The sequence below is a fragment of the Bombus terrestris genome, chromosome 10 (assembly GCF_910591885.1).
Source record: "Bombus terrestris chromosome 10, iyBomTerr1.2, whole genome shotgun sequence".
Taxonomy (NCBI): Eukaryota; Metazoa; Arthropoda; class Insecta; order Hymenoptera; family Apidae; genus Bombus; species Bombus terrestris.
In genome coordinates, this window is record NC_063278.1 from 4748456 (window position 1) to 4767966 (window position 19511).

The 19511-nt window shown below is 38.6% G+C and overlaps 1 protein-coding gene and 1 long non-coding RNA gene across 11 annotated transcripts in view; one reads left to right on the forward strand and one right to left on the reverse strand.

Annotated features, from left to right (window-relative positions):
* Positions 1-19511, forward strand: part of LOC100647628 (kinesin-like protein KIF13B) — a 168957-nt gene that overhangs the window by 125029 nt on the left and 24417 nt on the right. For all 10 annotated transcript variants that reach the window (XM_048409262.1, XM_048409261.1, XM_048409265.1 and 7 more), the window contains exons 3-8: positions 9028-9191; positions 15221-15489; positions 17548-17795; positions 17980-18097; positions 18510-18722; positions 19234-19497. In XM_048409262.1, the coding sequence (XP_048265219.1) occupies positions 9028-9191; positions 15221-15489; positions 17548-17795; positions 17980-18097; positions 18510-18722; positions 19234-19497 (1276 nt within the window). The remainder of the gene's footprint in view (positions 1-9027; positions 9192-15220; positions 15490-17547; positions 17796-17979; positions 18098-18509; positions 18723-19233; positions 19498-19511) is intronic.
* Positions 8373-9143, reverse strand: LOC125385789. The gene is made up of 2 exons (XR_007225427.1): positions 9010-9143; positions 8373-8860 (listed from the first exon to the last, which is right to left on the reverse strand). It is a non-coding gene; the product is annotated as an uncharacterized LOC125385789 (long non-coding RNA).

Sequence of the window (19511 nt, forward strand, 5' to 3'; positions counted from 1 at the left end):
GAAAGATCTTATACATCGCGTACGTATATGACATATAACAGGATTTCCTGTTATTAAATAATAAATTATGTAATTAATTTGTGTAATACTATTATGTATTTATGTAATAAATTATGTATATACAATATGTATGATTGCGTATGTACAACAAAATATGTATTATTTTACGTATTAAATAGTAGATAACATTCTATTAGGTCGTCCGAAAAGTTTCTTTCGTTTTATGAGAAAGTAATAGATGCACAACATTTTCCGTTTTAGATTATTTTATCGATTTACGTATGATCCATTTTATTCTATCAAAGTAAAGATCACAACGTTCGACAGATTAGGTTTCATGTTTGTATAAATGTTACAATACAAATTATACAAATGTATAAATATATTTTAAGTTCAGACAACCTAATATAAGATAATGGAAACAGCTGTTATATGTCATATACATATATGTATATACGTGTAACATGTTTCCATTATTTTGTTTAATCTTTTGTATGTGGATATATATATATAAATAGAACCATGACCTTAGAAAAAGGGAATTCATTTTTTATCAACATTTTATTAACGCCTGTACATCTGTAACACGTATGACATGTATGTTTCTTGTTACACGGAAGTTCGCGTGTCCGCCAATCGTACCACCGAAACGTACAGTACAATACGAAGAAACGAAAGTTTAAAGGGCTTGAAATATTAAAATATCGTCTTATTATAATAATTTCGCTGTGTAATTTTACTTTTAAAACGTTACTTTATTTGACAAGAATCTTATAATTATAAATAGATGATCAGTTACCAACGTTCAGACTTTCAGTCGGCTGTATATCAACCGCATAGCTGAAAACGCTCTGTCGCGTAAGTATTAGGTTGTCCGAAAAGTTTCTTTCATTCCATAAAGTGATTATAGATGAACAACAATTTCTGTTTTATATTATTTTATTGAATTATATATGTGATCCATTTCGTTGTATTTCTATCATTGTGCTTGTGCATAATTCAATATAATAAAACAAAAAACATTGTGCGTCTATTATTTCCTTATAAAAGAAACTTTTCGGACAACCTAATACCAAGACTATCATTTTCTCGAACTGTGCCAATCGTACCAAACTGACCCTTATTCTACAAGTTCCCATTCGATCGCAAATGCTCCGCGATCCATGGACGATAGCCCACGTTCTGGCTCGTAAAATTTTCCATCGAGAAGATGCGGCATTTCCTGTACACCCGGTAGATGCACGTCGAAAGGGATTTTGTCACGCGATGGCCAGCCGGCCAGCTCGAGAGGCTCGGCTCTCGATTAAAACAGGGACTATCGAGCGGCCTACGTCGCCTTTTGCACACCGTGTCCCCGTAACGTGCTACAAAACGCGAAAACGAATCTCACCGTCTGTTTCTGTGACGCGGTGTCGGCCCAATTCGCGTGTGCCAAGTGTTGTTTCCACGATCCCCACCATTTTTTCTTTCTTTGCTTTCGACACGATTCTCCGAAGGAGGTGAACGACTAGGCGTTGTCCTCGTCGCGTTGTTAACGACGGACAAGAGTTTGCTTCGCAGAGGACTCTCGGAAGGGAAAAAGGGCAGGTTTGTTTCCGTGTTGTGCGTGCTGTACACATGGAATGGTGTGTTGTGAGAGGGTGTTTCTCTTTTTCTTTTTTGACGAAGGGTGGATGTAGCGGGAGATCGTAATTTTTGATAGACTTCAGGACGAATGTCGCGTTGTAATTGGTGTGTGTGTGTATGTGTTATCAGGGATTGAGAACGTCTCGTTTGATGGACGCGGTATTTTTAGATCGCGCGATAGAGAATGCGAAGCTTCGATTAAAAGAATTAACATAGAGTGGGTGGTTGTAGCGGTTGATGAGCGTCCTGGAGGATACGTACGCAAATTCGTATTTTTATGGACAGAATGCAAAGGAATGGTACGTTGTACGTTGCAAATATTATGCTTTCGATATGTTCTATATTTTCGCATTAAACCTGGCTATGTTTTATACGTGTAATGTAGACAGTGATACAAACGTAGGTGGACTGTACTGTATGTGTGTGTGTATTGAGAGAGAGAAGTTGGAATTTAGCGAGCCTTTGTGAAAAACACATGGAGGAGAAAAATATTGAGAAAGACAGTTGTAGCATTGCAAAATAAAGAGCAGCTTTTTGTTTCGAAAATTTATTCATTTATTTGTTATTTGTATGTATTTAAGCTGTTTTGTGTGTGCGGTAAGAGATATAGAAAAGAAAGTATTGAAATAGATGTTTTTATACAATTTATTTAAAAAACACGATTCTTTATTTCGCTTATTCATGAAATAGGAGAATCGATACGATTACGTAAGACCACTAGCCTGAATAATTACTGCGAAGAATCAACGTATCTCGGATATCGTAAAACTATTATTTCAAAACTAGTGTGCCATATACTCGAGAACGATGCAGCCGAAATTGGCTCTCCCCAACAGCCCCATTTAAGCGAGCCTCCTCTGCAGCTGTATCCTTAGTCGTTGGGAAAGTTGTCTATCGCAACGATTTTCTAATCGTCCAGTGGACATGCAGACGCTCGTCCATCCACGCGATTATGCAAACTAGCCGTGTCGATGCAGAATCGTTGTTGGGATTCGAGGGGTCGTTAAATGGCTACAGCTTGCAACGAGATCGGCGATTCTAGTTGGCAGAGTGGAGGGCAGACACTCGTCTCCTGGCACGTTTACAGGCCGATGGAAAAAGTTTTATCGTATTCGTGGGACGAAGAACGATCGTCGTTTAGGCGAGTCCAGCTTACGAACTCTGAAATCGATTCGATCGTTTCCAAAACGGATACGACGTTGATTATCGCCTCGTCGTCCATCGACCTCGTAAAAACTTACCGAAGAAGTCACTTTTAACCGCGTTTATGCTCAGACGGCTTAGATTTCTCGAAATTTCGTGGAGATATCGAGTAAGAACTACGGCTCTGGGAACCCGCACCGTCGTCGTTGCACGTCGTTTGCCAAATTATAAGGTCGAGAGGTAACTCAGGCAAACGTTCATTTAGTTTAAATACTGAAGAGCTCGTGGCGATATTGTTAGACCTCGTTACCATAAATCCTACGTTTCACGTCCACGTATTAATAGCCGTTGTTGTAAGCTGCGATGTAACTGAAAGCGGAGCGACAAGAACAATGTGAAAATCGTGATTTCTGCTATGAGCTTTATTGCAAATACCCTAACAATAACGACCTTCTGGTATTTTATGTTTCGATGTTGACGTAACGCGGTAAGCTGGCATAATCAGGGTGTACCTATATCGCTATAAATGTGGAAATTTCAAACATTGTTCGCGTAATACGTACACGGTTTACATTAATTAAATATACAGTTAACTCGTATTCGATATCGCTATATAGATAACATAGCATTGTCTATTAAACACTTTGACTGCCACGCCGAAATCACATGTTTCGCTCAGGACGCCACGGGAGTATTTTTATTAATCAAAACATATGACAAAGTATTAATAAATTCATGTTTATCTTATTGGTGGTCACGGGTGACCACCGTGGCGCCTTGGTAATAGTTGATAGCGGCATTTCATAACAAGGTTTTGTTTATTTCAACAAACCATTCTTTACCATAGATACTGCGCATAAGAAAACGAAATAAACAGTGTATTGAGATATATGTAATTTTGTGTGCTACATTGGATCAGCCGCGTAGTAGTGACACACATATATGGGTATGAGTGTGTGGCAATATGTACGTGCGTAGCGTCTCGTAGAACAAAATAATACAACTGTTCGGTACGCATAGTGGTAAAAAGATGACGAGACAAAAAGAATGCCGAGACACGTGCAATGGGTATCTACGAATATCTTGTAAATCACGTATTAAATAAATATGAAACTATTTTCATATCATTTCTACGTGCAATGTGAATATTCCTATACATTTATTTCGGTGCCTAAGATTCACAATTCTCAACAGAATGAATAAACAAATAGAATATATATGATATGAAGAGGATACGAAAAAGATATCGTAGAAAATATACGAACAAATTCTATAGATTATTTCGGTAATTCAGTAATTATATTATAAATATTCATTGTTATCGTTAATTATTAGCTTCGTTGCTTCAGCATTATCGCTGTCGATGTTATTACGATACGAGACACGCGATTATCTCTGTTAAACGATAGTTTTCGTGTGTTGAGTTATCGCACGGTACGCGTAAGGCCGCCTACTGCTCGTGAAGAAGAAAGTCTCTGCGATGTTATATCCCAGGTGTTTCGACATTCTGCGTGGCAGTTGGCGTTCCAATTTCAAAGTAGCCGCATTAAAGGCAAACACAATTAGTGGGACACGTTCCAGTCGAAAGTTTACACACGGCCAGGCAAAAATCGCGGAATACGAGGCGGGTAAACACGAAGAGGAATATAGCAAACGCAAAAGGTTTCCGGCGAGTCGTCGAGCGGACTTAATAGGGGCGTGGATCGATATTGACCCCGGTTTACACGGGCAATTTTTTCGCCATCGCTGACATGCTCCCGTCTAAAGCTTTGTGTCGTCATACCTTGCCAACTAATTAATAACTCGTCGTACTTTTTACCTGTACGCTTGTTTGCATCGTAATTAAAAGAAGTGAAATTATATCGTGCCATAAGAAACGAAATATGGTACAGTAGTAAGCGAGACAAAAGTTTCAACGAATAATTACTCTACAAGTTTGTTTGCCATTACATCGTAAAGCGCTTCTGCGTTTTCTACTGCAGCAAAATATCGCGTTTCGATGGAAATTATTATATAAAATGAATGTATGTAACAATAGTACGGAGTATAGGAGAATAATTATAATATAATGAAATATAATTCGATATTTAAATATATGTACTACGTATATGATATAGGAAAGCTTTGAAATTGCATTTATTGTATTTTTAACGGTTGGTGTAAGAGAAATTACGATGGTTAATAATTACGTTAACGTAAAATACAAGAAGGTGTAATTATTTTGGACGAAGCGAGCAAAGGCTTTAGTAAACTCTTGTATTGGAATCGACCATACACGTTCCTAGAAGGAGGAAAGGAGAGGCAGGAGCGAATAGTTACAAGGAAACTTCTTAGTTAGAAATCTTCAGAAAAATTTAGCAATATACATAAAATATGCGTTTTATGCTTCGATCGAAAAGCTTTCACGCAAATTGGAAGATAGAATGCGCATCGGACTGAGCCGGATGCTTCTCAAAAAGAGTAGAAGAAGGAGATCTTCTTGCGCAGCCTGCAAGATTATTCGGAATTTCAAAGTAAAAGGCAAACATCGGCAAAGTTTCGCGTGGATGGCCGTCGATAATGATTCTGGCCAGTCTCGAAGAGGATGTCTTTGCGATCCGTCCTCGACGAACGATTTTATCCGAAATCACAAGCCCCGTAATGACTCGGTGTGGCCTGCAAGTCGAAGCGTTCCAGTTTTTTTTTTCTTTTTTTCTTCTCGGGACAGGAAAAACCGATGGAAACTGATTACTCGTGGAGAAAATGCGACAGGAAATCGATAGCCGGCCGATGCGTGGAACGACGCTCGTTTTCAACGACTTCTGGAGCCTTTTGACGTTGAAACAGGGGTCGTGGCTCTGATATATCCAGGACAAGAGGAAATCGTTTTCATTTCCAATGGAACGAACTTTCGTATTTCCTGCGCGATGGAAAATGCCTTTTCTCTAGTTATTCCGTCACGTACAACGAAGAATCTCTGTTAACCTCGAAGCGACACAATTCTCTTCGTTATGTCTGCTCGTTCGGGATTAGCCCCTTGGAGGGGAAGTGGGTGGATTCTCGTGTGACGACGACAAAAGCCAGCGAATTTCATGAATTTTTCTTTTACTCGTAACTACCAGTTACACGGAACTAGACGTTTTCCTGGGACGTATATATAGTCTCGAGGTACAAACGTACATTTGTTTTTTTTGTTATATTTCGATTCTTTTTATCGTTTATTAACTTTTTTAAGCGCAACGTTCAATAACTTTTTTAAACCGACGTGCGCGATAATTGAAAAATTAATTGCTCCATCAATTTCGAACAAAACTCATTCGCTTGGTTGCAAATCTGTCCTGGGAGATTGAAGCTCGAATTTCTATTCGATTATTTTCTAATATTCTTTTTAAACAACGTACGCTCTATTTATCTGTCAGAGAAGATGTTGCGGATTTGTTGGAAAAAAATAGGTGCGATGTCAGCGTAAAGTATCTAACGTTAAGAAAAATCTCTTTGCTTCTGCGTTCTGATAGCTGTGACAGATGCCATACTGTACGCCAACGATGGTTACATTATAAAAGATGATCGCTGGGCTCGTATCGTGTGCAACAAACGATAAGGAGAAGTGAAATAAAAAGAGTTACTTCAACGCTTTTGCGCTTCAACGCCATTTACTTACGCGTCAGAAACGTCTAGACTCGTAGAGTCAGCAGTTAGTCGAGGGAAAAAATCATAAAAACGACTTTCTTTTATCCTTGTTACCTCTGAAACGTTTCTTAACACTCGTGACAATACAAGAAATGGGCACAGCTGATCATCCAAAATGCGCAAGCCTGTGCGAGACAATTAGCCAATTATTTTAAACTAACTTTTACAAAATATTTTAACCAATTTTTCTACCAATAAATGTATCGTGTTGGCAACTAAGTGATTGCGGATTTTGTCATTAGGCGGCATTGACAAAATCCGCAATCACTTAGTTGCCAATCCAACATTTATAGAAACACTTGCTACTTTTCGCTTCCTGCTTTGCGTTTCACACCTACTTTGCGTATCAAAAACTAGTAAAAGTAGAACATGGACCGTTGATTTTGAAAGTGGCGCGAGTCCATCTTCCTTTGTTTCGAGATGTTGAAGCGTCCGCGTGTCCATCGATCGAAAAATATTGATACGCTCTACTTGGTTTGTCCACTTCTCTGCAATGTGTTTAAGTAGACCTGGACTCAATATACGAACAGTTTCCTTCTTTTCCTTTGAGAATTAGCCAGGCCAGTGTCTTCCTTCTGCGTCAGAAACGATCCTGAACACTACGTTCGAAATTAGTGAATCGTTGAACCGATTAAATTTTAATCGTTTAAAGTGTATGCTTTGTGTAATGTAATTTGCTTTCGTTTGTTGGTAAGAGCTGAGAAAGCAAACTACCGCTGCTTAATTTCCATATCGTTTGTTTTTGATTCCACTGATGCGACGACTGTTCGAGGAAACCGTAGATCGCAGGAAATGAACTCCAAATGATTACGCATTAGCAATTTTGCGATTGCATCCCTTATCGAAATTTCAATCGAACGAAACAAAGGAATATCCTAAAATGTAAATCGTGCGTTGTTTATGAATAAAAAGTTCACGTTGAAATGTCTTTCATGAAATACACTCATTGAAATACATTTTCCACTTTCTTAATTTTTTTCGAAAAATGCACTCGACCTCGTACAATGTATCGGGAGTACAGGAATTTAATAAAATAAGACGAAGGTAAAATATGGAAAATTACAGAGTTACAGAAAATTATGTTGCTATACTACGACCGAGAAACAATTGCGTTAGAGAAGATCGTGCATTTTGACAGATTAGGTCGAAAACAATTGTAAAAGGGTTAATTGTAATTCTCTCGCTATTGCTATAGTATTTTAATATGCTGTCTTCTTTCGAGCTTCTTTCTTATCTTTTTAATATCAAAAGGTATCTCAAGTTTGAGCAAAACGTGAAAGAACTGTCATTGATACGTTCGATTTGCCGTCTCAATTTTACGTTGAACATTTTCTTAAGGTATTGAAAATTTTCCTTATTTTCTACGAAAATATATATATATATATCTTGCAATGTAGATTAGCATATAAAAATTCGAGGATATCAGCACGGTTAATAATAAGTATTAATTAATAATCGAAGCGTTTGGGGACATTTTATCGAGTAATTAAAATTAAAGGTGCAACGATCGAATTGTTCGATCGTTCGTGGGAAGAGAATTTTCTTTTTTTTAATTTTATAAATGAAACGTCGTTCGTAACTAATGAGAATCGAGTTGCTTGCCATTACTCTTGATTATTCAAATATTATTGGTAAAATACGTTGAAAAGTAATGTGTCGTAAACGCGATTCCGCTCTCGGCTCACGCACGGTTTCATTCCCGGAGGGAAACGTCGGGATTTAATACCGAAAACGTTTCTGGCATCGGAAAGGGTTACAAATCAGCCCTCGACACGCAACTAACTTTTTCATCGACCAAGTCCCAGGAGCTCGTAAATCGATGACAGATATGATACTGAGAAATATGTGTAATTATCGGAATAATGTCATTGTTCCTTTAGAAACCTCCCGGGGACTTTCTATTTGACATTTATGAACAAATACTATGATACATATTCAATTTCCAAAATTTTACTGTACAGATATTTTGACTATAAAATGTATCTTCTTATGTATATACTAAATAATTAGTAATGAAATAAAGCGATGAAATAGTTCTAATAAATTATAATATATAGTGTGGCTATATTATATAATCGATAAAGCGTGAGAAATAAAGTTATTTTGCTTGAATTTTTAGTAAAAGAACGACTGTATTTTATTGGTTTATCTGTATCTTTAAAATGGAAATTTAATCTCTATCGGAGATTTCAATTCTAAATTTGATTAAAAACACTGGACAAATGAAAATAATTACTCTAATAGATAAATACTAATTCCACATATAAATATTCCCGTTTCCTTTCTTCCCTCCTGGTTTGTTATCATCTTCATCAACTTCTTAGCCATCTCCATCGACTTCTTCTTCCTCCTCGACTTCCTCTTCTACCTCCGCATCACCATTTTCTTCTTTCTTCTGTTTCTTCGCTCCATCACTCTTCCCCTAAAACATAAAACAACGATCATACGTTTGAGCTTTCGGTGAACGTTTCTATCTCGAGGTTCTCAGTTGAGACGATGTTGATTCTAAAATATCAGCTTAATTTCACGTTCGTATTAAGTTTTTACAAAATGTGCTAACGAATGGCATACCTTTTCGTGTTGTTACAGGAGCAAGCCGAAAACCTTCGCGTTCGATCATTGTTTCTATTCCCTGGACCCGGCCGTGGAAAACTTCGCGAATCAAGATGTGGTGTTCGACGCCCTGGGTCGCGACATTTTGGACAATGCGTTCCAAGGTTACAACGCCTGCATTTTCGCCTACGGTCAAACCGGTGAGACAACATACCATCAATATACCGATTAACAATAGAACCAGCGTGACGGAATATATATTTTACTATACAAAGATCGAGTTGAGCTTTGCTAAATGAAACTCTACGTGCAAACATAAATCCTCGTACCTTGTACCTGTCATTGGTGATCTGCGTTAGCGATATCTGACGGAATCTAGCGGATTCTCCTGCGAGGCGACATAGATTTAGTGGAGGGAATTGGGATTTATAGGTAGCATCAGATAGTGATAGATTTAACTGAACCTAACCCGAGGCAAAGCTAACTTCTTGCTTCCTAATGTTACCTAATACGATGTTTAGATAATCTGCTAGCTTTCCTGTAACGTAGATTTGCCAGAAGGAATTCGAATCTGTGGCTAAGTTACACACGACGGTGTAACTAATTTTAAACTTAATTCGAACTTTACGTAGCAACGTTCGAAATTTCTTTGCAGTTTCGAAATATTAGATCGTCGTAGAAGTTTCTTGTCTTCTATAAGAAAATTTCAGATGCGGCACATTTTTTCTTTTGTATTAATTTATCGAATTACGTTGGATCCATTTTATAGTAATAGAAGAAACGAGAGAAACTTTCCAAGGAATCTAATATAGATATTTTATATTGTTACGAGCCGTGTCTGCGCGATTTTATTATTTAAATACCTGCTACGGTATAGCCACTCCTATTTGAACATTTATTTTCAAAATACCGAAAGGTTTGTTATCCCAACATAACATTAGCTTGTCCGAAAAGTGTCTTTCTTTCGCAAACGTGTTTCTTACAACGATGCACCTTCGTACAAACGGGAAACCAAGTCTGTGAAATGTCGCGGTGTTCATCTCAACAGAACAAAATGCGTAATAATATAAATAATATAAAAGGAAAAAAACGTTGTGTGTCTATTATTTCCTCATAAAACGAAAGAAACTTTTCAGACAACCTAATGCTTCCCAGTTGCGGATTTTCCCTTTTCGGATATGCACGTATTTCATCGATGTTCGCGTATACGGTGTATTATTTTCTTCGTTGGAATCGAACGAATTTCGATTATATCGTAGATAATTTAGAAACTAGTAACAAATAACGTGACAGGTTATAGGCGTTTAACATTTCGACCTTGATTTCACGGTCCTTCAGATAGCCACACCCAACGTAACACGTAGCTGATTAAACTCCCTTCACGTGGAACGTTTCCACGTACTTACTTTGATCAGATTCTGGTTTCATTAACATTGCACAAGCGTGTCGCATTACGGATTTGTCGCTTCGCTGTGGTCTTTAAGTCTCTCCGTTCCGACGAGATCGTCATTAATCGGCAAGAATCTGATTATTTACCGTTCGTTGCATAGCGAATGCAGCGTTGATGTTCGCGTGACTGCTAACGAGACTACGGACGTTCGTGCGATTTTATGTTCTCGCGAACGTAATTAGAGAAATAAGTGTCTAAATAGAAATTTGTTCGAGTCTGCTAAATATCGCAACGAGTGCGTTGTTTCGCATATTTTTGTCTGATTTTCCGTATCGCGTGCAGCCTGTAGATTTTTCCGCCACGACTTTCCTTCTTCGCTTTAACGCGAATTTTTCATTGAAAATTCCGCTCGGCAAATTTCCTGGTGAAAACAAGAAAAAGCCAAGAGTCGATTGTGATCTCAATGATTCATACATCTTCAACGAGCAATGAATTTATTCGCTCGACGTAAATTTTGATTCTGAACATTTTTAAGCGTCCTTTTTCCACGACAGACGAAAAGCAAGCTGGTTTTTATGCTGCGTTTAAATCCGACAGAGAATAGTACGGAGAGAGGCAGCGTCGATTAGAGGCAGGCCATGCGCTTAAAAGCGCGCGGGTTAAGGATTAAGGAAATAATGCCGCCAATTGAAAGACAGAGAGAAATAATAGCGAATACCGTGTGATAGCGGAAATTTATTCACCGGCGTGAACTATAGTTTGGTTGTCACGGTTAATAATTGAAACTTGGCTGAAGAGATTTGCTGAATTTCAAGACGCAACGCAATATTCGAAGAAGCCTCAAGACAATGAGTGAAGAAATAAAACGAGTCTGGTTTCTAAGAGACATAAACATTTTTCAATTAATCTAATGACAGCAAAGGTAACGATATTTGCTATACAACTGACATGTATTATGTGTTTGTAAAGGTCTATTGTACAGGACTGTAGTCGCTAGTAGCCTTCAGAGGAGGACTAAATAAGTAAAGATAAAAAAAAAGGAACATTTCTAAACTTAAGTAGCGTGGAAAGCATAATGGAAAAATTCACGATAATAAAAATATACGTCGTCCATTATAAAGAGTACAGCTTTAGAACTTAGCGTTTGCGGAAAACTTCACTCAATTTGTGTTTCACGGAGATTAGATAAAAAGCAAACAACCTTTTCAAATTATCGATATATGCCGGCCTGAAGCGAAACTATACACAACTTGTGAATGACAGTGTATATCGCGCAAACATTTTTTATTTAAAACGTCGTTTATCAGCATCTATAAACTATATATGCTGAAAACTGCGCTCTAAACGCTCGAACATGAGAAAAGAAGGGAAAAAGGTCGAAAGAAAGCAAAGCAGTGTGAAATGTACAATGCAGAGGAAGAACGACCAATAGTGAAAACGAGCAGAAAAAGGGGAAACGAAGGAAAAATGAGAGAAGGAACGCGAGGAACAGAAATAGAAGGCAAGGATAAAGAACGAAAATGTGGAAGATAATGGAAGGAAAAACATGATAGAAAAGGTCCTAATCTACGACCAAATGAGGCACCAAGCGAAAGAAACGCCTGTTATACTGATTTTCTACGTCGTTCGACATCCACGTTCACCGTTTTCATCTAACGTTTTATTTCTGCCGATAAGGCGAGAACATGGTTCCACCCCGTGAACACGATCACCGTCATCCGCTTTTGCGCGACGAATAACACAATTAGAGGGGTCGACGCCGATAAAACGTGGGCAGTACGAGCAAGGTTCGCCTTACAGAGACATTGGCCCCTTTTTTCTTTTTCCTTCTGCTTTTAAAGTGAATTAACCAAATGGAACCGAAGTGGAAATGTCCTTTTTTTTTATTTCGGTTATTTCTCTTTACAATTTGTTTGATTGGACATTCGGAGAATTCTTCCAGCTATGAATTAGCACTTGGCTGACTATCCTCGGTAGGATTTCATCTTGCTAATGCAACACGTATCCCATGGGAGTTCCATAACAAGTCAATAGGATGCTTCTTCTTTAACCTTCGTTCAACCTGGCCTTTTTACGTTCCAGGACTAGTCGATTAGAACGTTGCGCAGCTCCTTTATTACGTTTCTCTGAATTTCCCCTTGAATCGTTGCTATTTTTAGATCTTTCCTTGGATCTTCCTTCGTGATATGTCACGATGAATTGACTACTGTTGCGAGTATAATTGATCGTAGCTATTCAAATCTGGCGACGTGGCTCGTTGCTGCTAATCCTCGTAGGACTGTTCCATAGGTTCGTACGGGTCTGATAATTGTTTCTTATATCGCTAATTTATTTTCTATTCGGACTTTTGATTTTCTGGTTGTTAACGTTCATTACCTCCTGATCTTTGTATCTTTTATCACCTTTTTCGCACCATCTTTCCATTTGCGAGTTTGGGGTCCAAACGCTGTTCCGTCTACTTGACCCGTTTAGTTTGAGGGATGACTATGTCGTTCAGCTCGATACTCGATGTCCTTCGCGAAGTGGGAACATGATGCTTTCGTCGTTTCGAGTTGTAATCATTTTTCTACTTTTCAGATGCGATCTTGCAGCGTTATAGTCGCTGCTCTTTTGCCATTTTGTGCGGTTTATGTCACAGTATAGCGTGTACAGAATTGGTCCTAGGAGCTTTCTCCGAAGATTTTCCTCCTGCTTTAACTCAATCGCCCTAATTTTCCAGTATGCGTCTTTGACTCTTAGCATAAATCTTTCCATTGTTCGCGTACGATTTAAGCAAGCGATGAATTTGCCTCGGACAATGATTTTTAATTACTCGCGGTAGTCCCTCGCGCCAGACCTTGTCGAATAAGTTTTAGCCTTCTCGATATCCAGGAAGAAAGTAGAAACTCGTTTCACCTTCTGAATATTATAATACGCAACGCTGCACTTTGCATACTTTGTGCCTATCATTTTTACGTATTGCGTGTATTTTTTTACAATTTTAAGTTTCCCTCTAGCGCATAATAAATCCACATTATCCGCTGCTTATAACGAATAGCTTCGCTTAGGATGTTCCGTATATTTTTCCATGCCACGCGTACTCTGTACATTTTTCCATATTTAAATTTCCTATAAATGCAATAGATATTCGCATAGTCACGATAGTAATGCCTCTCCTCGAAAGGGCCCTAGCGTGGGCAATGACGACGACGAATGTTGAACTTCCCTCGACGTTCAATCATTGCCGCGATGTTAAAAAGGAGGGTGAACAAGAAAAAAAAAAAAAAGAAAGAAAGGAACAAGATTACGCACTTCTAAAGACTCTCGCGTCTTCTCGCACTTAGCTGCTCGCTTGTCATCGATCAATCGGATTGCACCTCTCCTCTGCTCATCGTCTCAAGGGATTATAGCAGGATAGAATGCTTGTACGTCTTATGAGAAGTTGTAGATGAGAATGCGAACTTAAACCTGTTAACGTTCGAGAAAACAATGGTGTCAATTGGGGGTTAAGCCTGTTGGAGGATGGTTGGCTGTTGATCGTCGCGGTCTTGCAGGTTTCTTCGAGAGCCGAGGATTTAAAGGAAGATTTACAAGTTAATGATAGAGCGAAAAATTATGTTTGCATTATGAGAATCGTCGAGAATATCGATTATGGTTTCTGTCCATGGAAGGGTGGTTTGTCGGAGATCGGGGCAGCGTCAGTTTCTTTGGAACTGATTGCAATTAAAAGGAGACTTGGACGTTAACGATGGGCAGGAAAATTTGCTCGACGTGAAAATTTGAATACGCGTAATTGAAAATTAATTGAGTTCACAGGAAGGGTGATCTGCCTTGGTTTGCGCGATCCATCGTCTTGCGATTTTTCGATAGGATTTGAGTTGGAACACGTTTCATCTGTAAAACTTTATGAAATCGAGTTACAGTCTGAGTGGATGATAGTCGTAGCCCGACTAAAATAAATTCTATTACTAACGTGCTTCGATTTGAACTCTGACTTTGGTCGCAATTTTGTAGACCAGGAATTATTAAAATTTTGCTATGGTTCATCAGGTTCATGTCCTGCGTTTGAAACGGTCCATTAGTCCATCCACCGCTCGGTCCTGATAACATCTAAACGGCAACCCTCGCTCAATTACTTCATTTACATAACTCGCCCTGTGGCTAAACATTTCCAAAGAAGAAGTCATAAAGCCTGGCAAAAATTACGGGATGTCTCTTATCTCATCAAGGTGTAGTCGTTTTATCGCCGAGATATAACTTCTCGCAAAGACAATCCTTTTATCCCGTTTCATTAACTCTGAGTCTGTGTATAATAACGAGAAACAACAGGATTTTCAAGATCGATGTACGCGTCTCATACAAGTCACAAATTTCGGGAGAAAAAATTCAGTTTCGATTTTAATTTTAATTTTCAATTACGTTACTTTGGCAAATTCTCTCGTCAAACATCTGTCGAAATGAAAAGAATTGATATAATATTAATAAAAATACAATTGTAATATTATAATAAATAAATAATAAATAATATATTAAATTAAAACATTAATAAAAAATTTAACAAATTTTTCCACAGGTTTATACATTAGGTTGTCCGAAAAGTTTCTTTCGTTTCATAAGGTGATAATAAATGAACAACAATTTCTGTTTTATATTATTTTATTGAATTAAACATAATCCATTTTGTTCTATTTCTATTATTATGTTTGTGAATAATTCAATAAACAAAGAAATATTGCGCGTCTATTATTTCCTTATAAAACGAAAGAAACTTTTCGGTCAAGCTAACAAATACGATCGATCCGATGGTCTGTATTTCTGTAACAATTGATCGAACTCAATAAGAAAGCTAATTTTGTAAAGGGTCCGGGAAATCGTACACGATGATGGGAAGCGGCGAGAACAAAGGTATCATACCACGGCTGTGCGACAACCTCTTCGACATGATCGCGAAGCAACAGAGCTCGGAGCTTACTTACAAAGTCGAGGTCTCCTATATGGAGATCTACAACGAGAAGGTGCACGATCTGCTCGATCCAAAGCCGAACAAACAGTCGCTGAAAGTCAGGGAACACAATGTCCTGGGCCCGTACGTGGATGGACTTAGTCAGCTCGCCGTCACATCCTTTCAGGTAAGGGAAGATTTATCGATATTCGTCTCATTCTTTTAATCATTCCTTTTGTGTGCGCATAAAGCATTGAAATATTAAGTTAGTAAGTGGCTGAAACTCCTGGTAAGTAAAGTAGCGAACAAAGTAAAATTGAGAATTTCCTACACTGCGAGTGTTGTGATAACTTTCGCGTTAAACGTTTTTCACATTTTCTCATATTTGTTAAACCTATTATATCTATTTAAATATAAAATTCTAAAATTCTAAAAAAATATAAAATTCGCATTCTTTTTCTTTCAAACTTCCTTTCGTTCGACGCAGTACGCGTACGAGTTACGAATGACAATCAAATTATTAAAATTACATGAAAATTGTAAACGTCGTTTTCCTCTTATCACACTCTTTGCATCGTTCAATATACCGAGATATTTAATATTACTCGTTTTACTCGCAACATAGGCGAGATACTCGTGTATATAAATTACGTATAAATTATACCGTCGTATTCTTTCGTACGATATATCTTGTTTATTCTAAATATTCTTTTCGGTCAGGTTATTTATCGATAAACGAAGACTGGCAACACGCTTGTCCGGTTTTTCTACGATACGGCAAATCGCACCGCTGTTATTTATCGCTTGTTTCTGGCGTGTAACTGGCATATTGCCAAAACTGAAACTGTTATGATCGATATCCGTCATTGCGGTGCTTCGACGATTTAATTCCCGCAATAATGTACTATCATCTGCAATTAAATGGCGAAACGGTGAACTTTATAGCTTTCGAAATTAATGATTTCGCGTTCTCGCGAAAAGCAACCGAATATTATGAACAAAAGCGTGGTGTCGTTTTACGAAATTAATATGAATCTCTTTGATGTCCATTATGAAATTGGTATTCGTTTCCAAAGAACGCTGAAAATCGTACGTACGTCGGTTTATTTTCTAAGTTGATGAAGTTGATTGAACTGTCGCGATTACCACCGATCCAATGACTTTTACCGATCGCTCGACCGACCGACGAACATTAAACGAACGAAGGTGTATAACGATACACGATCCTTTCAGAAAGTAAAATCAGGTCGTTTTACATGTATGCGAAGCTAGTGGTTACCTCTTTTATGCAACAAACACGTTTCGTGCATACCAGTAACGCGTGATAAGTTTCAATTTGCTTCATCGACTGTGAACTACGATACTATCGTGTCACGTTTTTCGGCTTTCCTTTGTATCGTTTCGATGCGATCTCCTTTTCCATAGAAACCGCGCGCACAGTCGTTCGATGCTGCAGCTTTTAAGGGGAAACTTAGGAAACGTTTACCTAGCAGCTTCTTCCTTCGTGTTTCATCGCGCTTCGTTTATATTTCGCGTCACCGTGTCTCGGCCAGTTCTCTACGTTTCTACAAATTAACGGAAACTATTTGCCGTATCTGTCGGGATTACACCGAAAGATTGGAATTTTCCAATTTCGTCTCTGATTTTCAAAATTACAAGACGATCTTGGAAAAGACGCGTGTAAGAATATCTCGTATTCCGATAGACGTACTGGAAATCGTTGGAAAGTCCAGATATCTTCCTCTTTCTTTTATATCCAGCTTTTCCATCTCAGGATAATCGTAGAAAGAAGACAGAGAAAGGCTTTGGAACTTCGAAGAAACGGTGGATACGTAAAATTCGAGAAACGGATGGAAATGGTTCCCTCGTAAAACTTGGCGAACACGAAAGTCGGAGAATGTCAAATCGGTTTTCCGGTTCTCGGAATACCCAAGAATCTGCTCGTTACGTCACGCTCGCCAGCTACCGAATCGTTGCGATCGTTAAATCCAGCATTCCTGCCGAATCGACTGAATTTCCCAACAGAATCGCCTTAATTTCCCAACTTTTCCATGCCAGCCATCCGTTCGCCGGTAACCCGAGCCCAGAAATCACCTTTCACCAAGTCAGTCAAGTCAGCCGAGTAATCTATCAACGACCGGATGATATGTTGAAGCCGCTCGAAGCTGCATATCGCGTGTGCGATTCGAGCGGTAACAAGAGAAAAGTCAAATTGGCGTCACGAGTTACTACGATGATTTCGCAGGACATCGACAACCTGATGGCGGAGGGGAACAAGTCGAGGACGGTAGCTGCGACGAACATGAATTCCGAGAGTTCACGGTCGCACGCTGTATTCTCCGTCATCCTGACGCAGACGTTGACGGACTCGAAGAGCGGCGTCAGCGGTGAAAAGGTCTCGCGGATGAGCCTGGTGGACTTGGCAGGGAGCGAAAGGGCTGTGAAAACTGGAGCAGTGGGCGATAGGCTTAAAGAAGGAAGCAACATAAACAAGTAAAGTTTCCTTTTGTTGGCGCGATAGAGCTAATCTTCTAACGCTGTTAGAAAACGTTGCTTGTAATTAAATATTTACCATCTTCTACCTTGTTAATAAGGCTAGAAGTGTTTGCGCCTGTGGCCTGGAAATATACCAGAGACGCGATAGATCGTGCGATATAAGAGAGACGAATGTTTGCAGATCCCTAACGACGTTGGGTCTAGTCATTTCGAAGCTGGCGGATCAAAATTCCGGAAATAATAAGAATAAGGACAAGTTCGTGCCGTACAGGGACTCCGTTCTGACGTGGCTGTTGAAGGTATCGTTTGATATATTTGGAATGTTAGACGCGACCAGCTTGCTAATTGTTAGGTGCAGAATGGGAAAGATATATCAGAACGGTAAAGAACGAATTAACACAAAATTGCTAATGTAAAGGGGTGGTGAGGGTGGTACTTTTTGATGGGTTTCTTTTTTTCTTTTTTGGAATATAACTTTCAATATGAAGAGATTCGTTAATAATTACAAAGTAGACTATAACTGTATCTAAAATAAATAAATAAATAAATAAATAAATTAGTCTCTGTGAACGATAGAACGTAGTATGGAAAAGTTGTAGAATTAAAATAAAGTGAAATAATTAAGAAAACAAAGTTTTGCGATCACCGAGATTTAATTAATTTTAAAAGCAACTTCTTTCATTTATAACCATGCTGTACTTTTAATTATAGGATAACCTTGGCGGGAACAGTAAGACCGTAATGGTAGCCACTATATCTCCTGCCGCGGATAATTACGAGGAAACGCTTTCAACCCTGCGATACGCGGACAGAGCCAAGAGAATCGTTAATCACGCGGTGGTCAACGAGGATCCAAATGCAAGAATCATTCGGGAATTAAGGCAGGAAGTGGAGGCGTTGAAAGAGATGCTATTACATGCAACTGTAAGATGATTAAGACTCGTTAACATCGTTATATTAATTATGCGTTAGACCGGACAGACAAACATGGCTATTAGAGTTGGTCGATAAAAACTTGAAGAAGTTTCTTACAATTAGCCGTATTAGAAACTTCCCGTCGAAGTTTCACATTTCGCGAAGAAAATTACAAGGAAAGCGTCAAACAAAACGATGCAGATTAATTCCCTTAAATACGAATAATGTGATATTTCAACGAGAGACGAGATTCCAACGAAGTTATGAAACTCGTTGAATCGAGCAGATTTATTTTTAAAAGAAGCGTAAATAATGTACAACATAGTTATAAATTATTGGGAATTTAATAAACTAGATAGAGGAAATAATCTTAAACCGATTCCTCCAACTTCGTACTTCGTAGCTCCATTAAAATTCATTCCGGATTTAACAAACAACTGCATTCGTAGAAGTTACTCGAGAAATAATTACTTCTGCGCTCTACTAAACTTAGGATTCTCTTTCTTCCGGAAAATTCTAGGGACAAGGGTCGATAGTGGGCCAGCAACGCACAGACATAACGGAGAAGCTGTCGGAATCGGAACGATTAATGAAGGAAATGTCGCAAACGTGGGAGGAAAAACTGGTGAAAACCGAGAGGCTGCAACACGAAAGGCAACAGGCCTTAGAAAAAATGGGAATCAGTGTTCAAGCCTCTGGTATCCAAGTGGAAAAGAACAAGTATTATCTCGTAAATCTAAACGACGACCCTAGCTTGAACGAGCTGCTAGTTTATTATCTGAAGGTACATACAAATTC